Source organism: Macadamia integrifolia, chromosome 7 (assembly GCF_013358625.1).
Source record: "Macadamia integrifolia cultivar HAES 741 chromosome 7, SCU_Mint_v3, whole genome shotgun sequence".
Classification (NCBI taxonomy): domain Eukaryota; kingdom Viridiplantae; phylum Streptophyta; class Magnoliopsida; order Proteales; family Proteaceae; genus Macadamia; species Macadamia integrifolia.
Genome location: NC_056563.1, coordinates 21,855,396 through 21,868,239, shown reverse-complemented (window position 1 = coordinate 21,868,239; position 12,844 = coordinate 21,855,396). Strand labels below are relative to the sequence as shown.

The following is a 12,844-nucleotide window of genomic DNA, read 5'->3' as shown; positions in this document are numbered from 1 at the left end:
ACCCAAACATTTTCTTTTTTTGGGGGGGGGGGGATGATGGCCCACCTGTGAAATACAAAATATTCACCTTCTATTGATGCCGTTGTGTGCCACCATATTAGTCCCCCCATCAGGGTTGGGCTGCTCGACCAGGTAGCACCTCAAAAAAAAAAAAAAAAAAAAAAAGACACACACACAACCAGGTAGCATGTAAATGACTCCATTAAACATGAAATATTCTCTGAATAAGGGAAAATCCTAAAATGGAAACATAATCTGATAAGATTGCTAATCATATTGTAGAACAACAATTAGGGTTACGTTACCCAGGATGCCAGGACAGGCTGTCCCGATAAGCTTGTTAGGATGGCCCAAGTTTCTTCCACATCTTTGGAATCATGAATCCCGTTAAATAGGAATTAGAAAATAAAAATTATTTCCCTAAAAGCTGATTGGTACTTTGGCGGTAAAGTTTTCCTGAAGATAGACTTCTCGCTTGCTTAATATACCAATGAGATCTCAATGGGCCCATAAATGGGTGCGTAGTGATCCATTATCTGACGAGTTGTGGGCCTGATAGAGATTTATGGGCTCGTAACGTTTTGTATCGTGAGACTGCTGTTAATTGCCACTTTTCTACCAATAGCCTAAGTCCATGGGTTAGAACGCTCAATAGAAACCATCGCAACTTGAATGAATTATATATAGGACGCAAATAGGCCAGCATAGCTTGTATGGTAGGCCTACTACAAACAAACAATCACACAGCTGTACACAAGAATTCATGTGGATTAGTAAGATTGTCTACGTGCACGGTGAGATAAGATCTGTTTCACTATCAATGGAGAATATAGTTACAATGCTCATCCTTACATATTTTTCATATTACTTACAAAGAAAGAATCATCACTATTAAAAAAAAAAAAAAAAAAAAAAAAACTCAAACTCAAACTCAAGGCTTTCCACCTCCAAATCCTGAATGGACTAGTCAATTCGTCGTGGCCCTGTCAATAATGAAGATAACACCCAAAGTGTGTCAATTCTTCCAAACCTCGAGGGCCATGAGCCCTGATCTTCTTAACAGCCCTTTGGAATCAACCCAATTAGCCCTAGAATTCAAGACATCACTAACCCACAGGCTCAACGGTGATAGAAAATGGATCAGCTGCTTGTACGATCACTTGGTTGTATGAGTTAGTATCCAACACATGTCATTTTTGTTTCTAAATAAATCTCTCTTTAATCTTGTAATGGCAGAAGATGAGATGGATGTTAGATGCTGACTCGTAGGGCCAGGTGATCATACGAGCTATGGATCCTATCTCACGGTGACTGGGGTGCTTGAGTAACGAGAACATACCATCATACAAGGCTCCTATCCTTTTGGCCAGAAAAACTAGTCACCTGATTCAGCCATCATTCAAGATGGGTCTCCCCTGGCCCAACCTGGTTTCATTGAACCAAGCTTCGAGGAGGTTCACATCTAGGTATGCAGTATAGGCCTTTTCTCCTCCTCTTCTTCTTCTTCTTCTTCTTCTTCTTCTTCTTCTTCTTTTTCGGTCTCTCTTTCAAAGATCGAGGTGGTCATGCATTGGGTTAGAAGTTAGGAACTTTAAAAAGTCCGGAAAGTGAGTTGGAACGCTTTGGCTAGAGTTCGTTAGCTACACTTCAAAAGAGTAAATAAGACCCCTAAATGGAGGGACAATCTAGATGTATCAGCTAGAACTCATGATGGTGGACAAGAACCCAGTTATCTTTTATCATAGGACGGCTTCTTGGGGACTTTTCCTACCTTTTAAGCTTCCTCTCTTCCTCTAGACCTCTGCTACAGTAGTGCTATGGCCCTTTCTTTTAACCCTTTTCATTAAAATAATATTATTTTGATAACATTACCTGGCCCCATGGAAAGATAGATTTGATAGATGCGACCACATCAATTAGACCAATCCCAAAACCCCCTTCTTTGGAGTCTCAAAGCAAAGAGATTCATTCCAGTTGTAGTTTGTAGCTTTTAAGGAAAGAAAGCATTTTTATAATAATAAGAGGGAGAGGTTATATCTGAGGAAACGATATAAGGGAGCATATCAACGAGAAGCCATGAAACGGCGGTTTTGAATTTGAGATTATGGAGTAGAGAGGTTGTATAGTGTTTAAAAAAAAGAAAAAAAGTTGTTCAGTGGGAAGAGGAGAGACAATTAGAGAAAAAGCTTGTGTTAATGTATACTCCTGGCTGATTTAAATAGTCTGCAATAGGGAGAGGCTTTATAGTGCTGCCAATGTAGGGAATCTCTTATGCCACATCAATCAAGCTAGGCAAAATGACTTCATTAATAAGGGAATCACATGGTCATGAAAATATTAATAATGCCACGAGTGTGAGAGTGTATGAGAAATCATTCCCACAGTTACATGATTTGTTTTTTCCCATAAGAATGATGAGATTGGTCTAGAGAAGGGCCTTTGAGCAAAACTAAGCAGGATCATAGTTTGAGTTCTTGCATGAGGCATGATACTAATACCGAGAACTTAATCCATGGTCTAGAGAGAAGATTCTTTGAACAAATCATGTAGGATCATGGTTTAAGTTCCTGTATCATGCACAATATTTGTCACTATTGATACTAATCTGATATCAATCTGGATCATTCCACATTAGTTGGGATCAAATGCTTTTACTCTCTCTCTCTCTCTCTCTTTAACCCTTGGTTTGCATTTTTACATTAATATAAAATCGATAAAGTAGTGAGATTAGTGAGTGTTGATACTGATTTGAATACGGATGATCCAAGGCCGATGCCTCAAAACATAAGTAGGATGATCAAGAAAATGGCACAAACCATGTATATAAAACAGGTCGAGGTGAAGAGAGAGTGTAAGGAGATGGATAGAAACAGAGAGCTATCAGTTACGTTTCCCACGACACCTAATATAGAGGACCTTTTCCCCTTTGGCTTGTTAATTGGTAGGGATATATTTGTCCGTCTCCTCCTCTCTTTGGAAAAGTCCGTTATATCTTTTTCATTGATTAAGCTACTAGGAAAACGAGCAGCATATCTAACTTCCTCTCTTAATTGTTAGTTCAACTACAAGGGTTTATTAATATTATTTTTTATAAAACGTTTAATCAGTAAATAGTACATGTATTAGTTAGGCTCTGTGTAACAGATCACACATATTTAGAAAAAAAAAAATCACATATATTGCATAGAAAGGCAGCAGCCCTTAACCAGAAAAAAATAAAATAGGAAAGACAACATCCTCATGATGTACAAGTCACGTGGCACTTGGGCTACTACTTGATTTTTACATAATTGGAGGAGTAAATTCTTTGTCGTCGGTCTAAGACGACAAAATCGGCTGCGTTGGAAACTAGAGAAGTGTGTCCCACCGAATCTACCCGAGGCCGCATATCTTCATCATTAGTGATCGATCAAAGACCATGTCTCAATGTAGATTAATTGTTAAGAGGACTCACTTAATTATTACATTTTCCTTAATTAATCTCCAACGAGAGAACACGAGAGAGAGAGAGAGGCGCTAGTGCGGGCCTTGAGCACTTAAGTATATGCCTAGATAAGGTTAATTAAGCGATTTCAAGGGATTTCCACCTAATTAATTTTGTATTAAAAAAAAAAATGGGTTAGTGGAATTTAGTACAAATAGATGGGATCATCGAACACAGAACATAGAACATAGAACATAGAACATAGAACAAGGTTGGAATTATGATTTATTAGATATTGATTAGACTATAAACTAATTTTATAAGACACACCGCACGAGTTATCATCATCATTCCCATATTAATTATTAGTATTTTGATCTTCAAGGGTTTGTCTGTCATGCTTGTCTTGGGTCCATCGTCGTTTGTTGGTAGTTCCACAAAGCCAAAATAAAATCAGAGATCTAGAGAGAGAGCATCTTTTGGAAAGCGGTAGTCGTCCTCTGTTTGTCCGACGACAAGCTCTAATCTCTAGAAGATCTTTTTCTTTTTCAATGTTTTTGAATCTTATCATCTGATCGAATCAGATCGAAGAGAGAGAGAGAGAGAGAGAGAGAGAGATGATGGGTTTAATGACTTTATTTTTTTCACTTCTCAATGACATCTTTGACTCGACAAAGATATTCTCTTTACCACACTAATAATAAGATGGGAAGAAGGTATGTTGGACTGATGATTGCGGTGTATCTTAATACCCAACCTTTCTCTTTTCTGTCTCTGTTCTTCTCAGCTCGGCTTTCTAATCAAAAAGCTTAAAGAGCTATGCAGGATCTTCGACCAGAGACCAACCAAAGCTAAAGCTCAGCTTGTGATGAAGCTTGTGACAGGACTTACGTGTAGAGTAGTTTTTTTGGGGGCCACTGGCCTCAGGTGTGATAATGACTTGATGACCAAATCAACCAACCAAACCCCATGATGAGATCCCCCCTCCCCTGCCTCACGTGATTAATCTGTACGTGGGCTGCTATGATTCTTACTACCATTAGAAAGAGCAGCCATGATTAGGTAAGGGAGAAGCCCAGAAGGGTTGTGTGTGTCTTGCTTGATATTTCTAATTAGAGAGAGAGAGAGAGAGAGACATGCAGGTACACATAGAGATGGGACTGCAGATTTCCCTTTTCCTTGGGAGGGATAGATACGGGATACTGGTTCGATGAGAGAGAAAGAGAGTCTTTGGTCCTCGTGATCGGAGAAGTCAGAGATCCCTTGGAAGACTGTACCTCTCCATCTTCACCCCCGAGTCACGTGGGCTCTTTTGACTATCCAATGACCAACCCATCTGCCTCTCTGGCCTCTCAAGAGCATTGCATTGTTTGCTGCGCCTCTCTCTCTCTCTCCCTCTCTCCCTCTCTCTCTAGCTAGTAGCTACACTCCTATATACTATACTATTACTACTACTATAACACAAGACAGACAGGTGTTGGATTCTTCATGTATATATATTGGGAGAACTACAACTACAACTACTCCTACGAGACTCTCTACAAAGGAAGACTAACTCATTTGATCCAGACTGATTCCCTCACTGACTACTCCGAAGGACTACCTCTCTCTCTCTCTCTCTCTCTTTCCTGATCTATTTTGACGACCACGTGGATTGGAGGTGTTGACTGGTATTTCGCCATTTATCTTAGCTTTTAAAGCTAAGAGGCAACTACTTCTCTCAGTCACTACAGACCATCTTTGTTCTTGTGCACTCTTACTAAACATCAGAATATCATATTAGATTACTACTATTGATCTCTCTGCCACCACTATACTCAACTCCCATTTCCTATTTCTTTTACTCTCTTGATCTTTATTTGGTTAAACTATAGAATTCAAAACCCACCTGCCAACTTGTCCACTACATTGAATCTTTGTGAGTAACAAGTTCTATACTCACCAAACAGAGATCATAAAGAGAGATGCATCGATGCAGCAGCTCTCGTAGCAATACCATGGCTCCATGTTCATGTGGGCTTTTCCATCCTCAAGGGAATTGCTTCTCTGTGTTATTCTCCATGCCCAATAACCACAATCCTATCGATGAACCAGACTCTTACAACACCATACCATCGCCTTCATCATCCTCTGTCGATTGCACCCTCTCTTTGGGTACTCCTTCAACTCGCCAAACCAAAGACAAGTCCATGGGCAATCACCACCGACGCTCTATGTCCAATCTTTGCTGGGATATATTCCAGACCAACAAGTCTCATTCATCAACATCAACCACACACAAAAGCAGCAGCCGTGGAGGCAATAGCAACAACGGAAACATACTTAACTTGAATGGAGATCCTCTCTTTGCTCGAAGATGCGCCAACTGCGATACAACATCCACTCCTCTTTGGAGAAACGGTCCGAGAGGTCCCAAGGTATTGACGCCCTCGCTCTGATATCACTTGTTGGGACTTAAGTAGAACTAATCCTTAAAAGCTACACATTACCCATCTTCTTTTTTTTCTTGAATTCTGATTTGATTTTAAATTGGGTGCAGTCGCTATGCAATGCTTGTGGAATCCGTTACAAGAAGGAAGAGAGGAGGGCAACCAGTACAACAGTCACTAACACGGGTGCAGCCACAGCGGGGATGATGGAGTCACAGTACCTAATGAGCCAAAACCACCAACACCATTCTTGGGGTCACCACGCACAGAGCCAGAAGGTGACTTCCATGTCACCTGCTGCTCTGGGGAATGAATTCAGGTTCATCGAAGATGACGATGACCGAGACTCTAGCACCACCGGCATCCCTTTCCTTTCTTGGCGTCTCAACGTTCCCGACAGGCACAGCTTCGTTCATGAGTTCACATGATTGGTTTGATTTGATGCAACAGATATGGTGATCATGGTGGCTGATCATCATATACTTTTCTCCTCTTTAACCTTTTATTAATTACTACTTTAGGAATCTATATAATTTCTCTTGTTGCTTCTTCTTCTTTCATGTTTATCACCTACATGGGATGATGTACACCGTCGACTGTTACTTCATCTGATGAAGTCAGAAATGATTACTCTACAGTTTGTTCAACTTAGAAGTTATCTGCTTCACTTGTTTTGTTGCTTAATTACTCTTCGCAATTAGTCATAGATCCCGATGCTCCTCCATTCTGTAAAGCAGGAGGAAAAGCTAAACGACAATTTCTCTACTGCTGCAACTTAATAAAAACAAGAAGAAACGACAAAAACAAAAAGAAGGATAAAACATGAGTAATATTAGGTTTATTATCATCGGACATAGGAGAGTGATAGACACAAGAAGATGCTAACGTATATTACACAGTCAAATAGAGAATTCAGTAAAAAAAAAATTTTGAGAAAAGGTCAGGCATGGGGATAGTTTTTGGTAAGCTAACAACATATGATCAACTATGCATTAACACTCCTTTCAAACTCAAGGTGGTGTATATGAGGTCAATTTGAGTTTGGACCTATAATCTTGTGCGATCAACTGTACATAAACACCCCCCCTCAAACTCAAGGCGGTTTATATGAGACCAATATGAGTTTGGATACCTATAATCTTGTTCGATCAATTATATATTCGAACTCAAGATGGTTTATAAGAGACCAATTTGAGTTTGGATACCTATACTCTTGTTTGACCAATTTGAGTGTGGATACCTATACTCTTGTTCGATCAATTATACATTAACCACCCCTCAAACTCAAGCTGGTGTATATGAGACGAACATGAGATTAGATGCAAATAAACGGAAACAGCAGAAGGATTAATATTGCCTGCTTAGTTAGCACTAGAGTAAGAACATAGTTTAATAGAGAGGTTTAAGGAGACGAAGTGAAACAATAATTGTCTAACCCAGTTGATGAAGTTATAGTGTGCAAAACCCACACTCACCATGAGGAGTTTGAATCAGGTCCTCACACGAGAAACATTCTCATACGATGTTTAATTAACCCTCAAAATCTACTCGATGTAAAAATCTATTGTAAAAAGAAAAAGATTGAATTAATTCTAAATATGGATAAAACATCGTAAAAAAACCATTCTCGCACAACTTGATCTAAAGTCATTTAAAAGTCCTGAATTTAAATCTCCTGACTATTACCTACCCAAAAAAGAACTCAAATGGCTAAATCCACCAGCATCTATGGTATCCTCCAGGAGGAAGCCTAGTTTGGAGCCCAGATGGCACAAAATAATATAGACATGTCATCTGATCGCTGTTGTTGATTCTAACCAAAATCTAAACTAGGATCAATCAGATGTTGATGTCAGTCGACTCAGTCCTACCCTGGACACCACATGCAACAACAAATCATTAACCCCAAGGACTCAATTATCAAGGAACCATGACTAAGGAAGCTGAGGTAGTACTGGGTTCAACTCTCCTACACCCCTTGGTGTCACCCGCATGAAAATGGTTTCATGCTTCTCACTTCTCATGGGCTTCAGTCTTTCCTTGTTCATTTTGGGTTTTCGGATCTTACTTGAACCTGATATTTACCCGATCTACCAACTAAAGAAAAACAAAACAAGAAACCTTCGAAGATAAGCCTTATTACCAGATTTCCTGAAGCATCTAATAAGGCTAAGGAAGATGATAGAGGGACATCCCTAATCCGCTTTAAATAACTCTAGCTACCACAAGAGAAACAATCAATCTAATTTTATTTTGGTCTACCGAAATAATTAATAGTTAGGTATTGGTCATTCACTTGGTCATCAATGTTGCTAGTTTTGAACCATTAATGGAGTGAAGAGAAGCTAATTACCTATCAAAGGGAGCTTGGATTCTCTCCTTAGTGATGGAAAACCTTGAAAAAGTAGGCCATGGCAATGTATAACTAGACGGTTAGATATGTACAATCAGATCGACTTCCACATTGCAGGAGGGCAATCAAATTGCCATTCTTCACTGGATTGTGCATGCATAGCTAGAGAACTACTAGAGATGTAAATAGAAAATCAAAATCTATATTCGATTAGTATTTGTATCAGTTTAAGGAAATCCGTATTCAAAAAGTGATGAAGAGATACTATTGTACTTATTAAGGAATGACAACAGGGTAGGGATGTGATCAGTGGACACTTTCCTCATGAGACTTTTTTTTTTTTTTTAAAAGAAATTCTTCATTACTTAAAAAAGGAGAAACTCAAAATCCAATTCATTAATCAACTAACTAGAATGATCCAGCATCGCTCTTTTATATTTTAAGGAAAATAAACCCAATACTATGGTTGAGACTTTTTTTTTTTTGCTAAAAAATCATTCTTATTAAAGAAAAATAAAAATACAAAAAATGGCCCCATAAGCCAGATACACTAATATAAAATAAGAAAAAAAACCCCACCTTTGATAAAGCCATCAGCAAGGTAATCAAAAATACAGATGCCGATACGAATAGTGTTATATTCAATTCAAATTTAATCCATTTACTTCCCTAAGTTCTAATAGTGATTGTAGATCGTAGGTTTCTTAATTGTCTTCAAACTCCCTTGTCGAATTCCAGCAATTGAATTCTCCTAGTTCTGAAGACCTAACCCCAACCTCCAGAAGGTCTCCAAACACCATGGGACTGGGGTCGTCCCAATGCCCATCTCTTAATATGGATTCTATGAGGGACCAACCTATCCAATCCATCATCATACCCAATGCAATCACTGAACCTATTTAGAAGAACTCCAAATAGATGTCTGGAGATTAAAGCCTAGAGGCTCCGCCCTGCCTTTGGACTTTGAGTAATTTTTTCTACATTTTAATCGTCCATTAAAAAGATTTGTTGTTTTAGATGTTTCGATCTAAGTCACCTCAACCTTAAATGTAATTTCACACATAAAGTGTTGTTAGACAATTGCGCCTCAAATCTTGATCAACGGATCATACTTAGCTACAACCCTACTCGCAGTCAAAGATACGAAAATTTGAAGATATTTTTGAAAATAGTAAAACCTACTAGAGTATTTATGAATCCAAGGGGGAAGATGAATTATTCTATTTCTTTAGCTATGAGCGGAATTGCAGCCATATTTCTTCTATGCTCTTATATTTATATATATATATATATTATTTTATAGAAGACCCCAAAAAGAGTTGAACTATTAACCTCTTTGTAATAAGGAGTAGACAAAAGAGTTGGTCTTTGTCAACTGAATTAACCCCCTTTGGGTTATGTGCCCTTACTTTCGTATAACACAAACCAAAATTTATTATGCTTCTATCATTATGCAAGTGTACTTGAAGGATCAAGTCTTCCTTCACGTACCCACTCAGGAAGGGTATTTCAAGCCTAACATTAATAGAACATTCTTACCAAAAAAGAATTGGACTTCCGTAAATAGGAGGCACGTTTCAATTCACAATGATACTTGAAGCCTAGAGGATCAAGTTTTCCTTTACAAATCCACTGTGGAAGGGTATTTCAAACATTTATTAATAGAACCTTATTCATTGATAGGTGGCAAAAGTTAAGACTCATTGTTCCAAGTGTTTGTAACATTAAATCACCGTAGATGAAGGAACTTGCGTATAAAAAAAAATGAATTTGTATCTGTTGCACGTACATTCACCTGAACATACATGTGAGAATCCAACACATGTCCCTTTTGCTACCATATATACCCCTCTTCACCCTATAAATTACAAGAAGTGTGACGGATGTTGGATCCTCACATGTGCGATCGGATTGAAACTATTGAAAAACTCTTGCGTTGCTTATTGAATGTATTTGATTAAGCTGTAAGAAATTCAAAATAAGGGGTGGACCTTAATTAGTGCGTCATTAATGTTGCTCCTCTACAATTAGTAGTCATGTATTCGAGTCAAAAAAATAGTATCTCTACGAAGCGACTATAAATCTATATATATTATGACCCTCCACGGACAGACAGGTAATGCCGAAACCTCATGCAAATAAAATAGATTTAATTTACAAATTATATCCCCTCAGTCCCTCCATCCACCTTAGATTGAAGCCCCATCTGACAAGGAATATATTTATTTTCTCATAAGAAATGATAAATATTCCAAAATAATTATGTCAACCGTCCTCCACTAATCCGTCCTCCTCCTTCAATAATTAATAAAGGGACACCCTTGTCCAGTAACTATATACGTCGCATCTTGCGTATCCCTTTCTTGGGCTAGCTAGGATGAGAGCAACACAAAACCCGCAAAAACCAGAACCCCAGTGACAATCATAAAAGAAAAACAACAGAAAACATTAATTTTCTTGAAGGATTATGCAACCCTAATGCAACAAGGTTGGATAATATAGCCAAAATATTTAGTGGGTGAATATGTTACCTGCTTCGCTAGAAAAAACCCCTACTGGTGTTAATTTGTTTTCACAATAATAAGTTTAAGTGCAAGAGAATGTTATCCGGTTACGTGGTTACTATGCCAGTGCATAAACCAATGAAAAATCATATAAAAGCATTTTTAGTACATCGAACATGGCCGTGCAATCTTTTCGCATCCGGTTATATTCCCATGTAAACAACCGCAAGCTGCTAGCTTTCTTTTTTCACTAAGTCTAAATTTTGGGCCAATTAGGACTAAGTCCACAAAATGGTTGGATAGGATCATACTTTATCCATTCCACAACCACTAATGTGATGGTGGAAATTTGGTATAGATCTGTTATTTAGCTTACGTAACCATGATGTCTCATTCAAATAAATATATAATATAATAATAAAAAGAGGATTGGTGGTTGATCTATATAACAAAGTAAAACCATCAAACACTTGGCAGGGTCTGATAAGCATCCATGCCAGACATCTAAAATTGCACAAACGACAGAAGAAAGAAGAAAGAAGAAAGAAGGAAGAAGGCAGTGAGCCTTGAGAGTTAAGACCACCAAAAGTAGAAGTTAGGAAGTGCAGTTGATCAACCATTGTGTAAATCAGTGTAAGCTGTGTTAATAGCTGTACAGAGAATTAAATGAGGTTTCTTGCAAGCAAATGGGATTTTTTTTTTTTAATTATTAAATAAATTTTGAGAGAGAAGTGCTTATGGGTAAAGCTTAGAAGTTAGATCCAACAAATCTCAACATCTCTTGTACTGTGGAGTTTTTGAACTTTGTAATCAATGCAATTCCAATCAAATGGAGCCCACTAGCCCTACTCATGATCTTTCATAAACACAGGAGAGCAACCCATCACCAAACCCCAGCTCTGCTTGAGAGATTTAAGAGTTTAAGAACTCTTTCAGAGTCCAAAGCTGGTGGAGCTTATTCAGACTTGTAAGAGAGAGAGAGAGAGAGAGAGAGAGAGAGAGAGAGATGGTGAACTTGGTGGCAGCACAGAAGCCCTTGTTGCATGGGATGATGAAGCTGGCTGGGCTAAGCCCTAAGACAGTGGAGATCGAGCCTGGGACAACCATGAACTTCTGGGTTCCATCTGAAACCATTAAGAAAGCAAAAGCTGATCCAGCTCATACGCTGGAGGAGGAGGAGGAAAAGAAGCTGAAAAAGAAGAAAGCAAACAAGAAGAAGCCAGTAGTGGTAATGATACATGGCTTCGCCGCCGAGGGTATTGTGACGTGGCAGTTCCAGGTTGGAGCTTTGACTAAGAATTACGCTATCTACATTCCTGACCTCCTCTTCTTCGGGGGTTCCATCACCGATGAGACCGACCGGTCACCGGAGTTCCAGACGGAATGTCTAGTGAAGGCACTGACGAAGCTGAGAGTAGACACGTGTACGGTGGTGGGGTTCAGTTACGGTGGGATGGTGGCGTTTAAGATGGCGGAGCTGCACCCGAACTTTGTGAAGTCTTTGGTGGTTTCCGGTACGAATCCGGCACTGACTGATTCCATCAGTGAGGAGACAATGAGTAGGTTGGGGTTCTCGTCGTCGTCGGAGATGCTGCTGCCCACTTCAGTGAAGGGTCTTAAAAGCCTTCTCAAAGTCGCCATTCACAAGAAGCTCTGGTTCCCGAATCGTTTGTACAAGGACTACCTTGAGGTTTTCTCTTTTTCTTATTTTTCTATCGCTCGTGAATTTATTTTCTTCCTGCCACGTTTTTTTTTTTTAATTGTTATTTTAATTTCTATCGTGGAGGGAGATTCTCAATTGGAAATGGCGTTGGATTGGCATTATATTTCAATTTCCAACATGAGATTAATACAGTGCGTTTGGTAGTTATTTAGTTGTAGAAACCACATTTCATGTGAAAAATAGAATTTTCAGTTTCGTATCAAAATGTCATTAAAAAAAAAAAAAATGGTGTTTAATGAACTTGTTTCAGGAATGATTATCCTAATTGTTAACTTTTTTTTGTATTTGGAATGAAACCAAAATAACGAAATAAGGTTTCATCGTTCCATCATTTTGCGTTTCTAGCAATTTTTTTTTTCCAACAAAAAAAACACCAAATTGACACCAAACACTTTATTCTTTTTTTTTTTT

At 38.6% G+C, this 12,844-nt stretch overlaps 2 protein-coding genes across 2 annotated transcripts in view; both read left to right on the top strand.

Annotated features, from left to right (window-relative positions):
* Window positions 1-4,936: 4,936 nt before the first annotated feature.
* LOC122085020 (GATA transcription factor 19-like) lies at window positions 4,937-6,509 on the top strand. The gene is made up of 2 exons (XM_042653450.1): window positions 4,937-5,841; window positions 5,964-6,509. The coding sequence occupies exons 1-2, from the start codon at window positions 5,389-5,391 to the stop codon at window positions 6,279-6,281; spliced, it is 771 nt and encodes a 256-aa protein (XP_042509384.1). The 5' UTR covers window positions 4,937-5,388; the 3' UTR covers window positions 6,282-6,509.
* Window positions 6,510-11,662: 5,153 nt separating this feature from the next.
* Window positions 11,663-12,844, top strand: part of LOC122084114 (monoacylglycerol lipase ABHD6-like) — a 5,385-nt gene continuing 4,203 nt past the window's right edge. Inside the window, exon 1 of the mRNA XM_042652183.1 lies at window positions 11,663-12,400. Coding sequence (XP_042508117.1) covers window positions 11,717-12,400 — 684 coding nt within the window. The 5' untranslated portion in view covers window positions 11,663-11,716. The remainder of the gene's footprint in view (window positions 12,401-12,844) is intronic.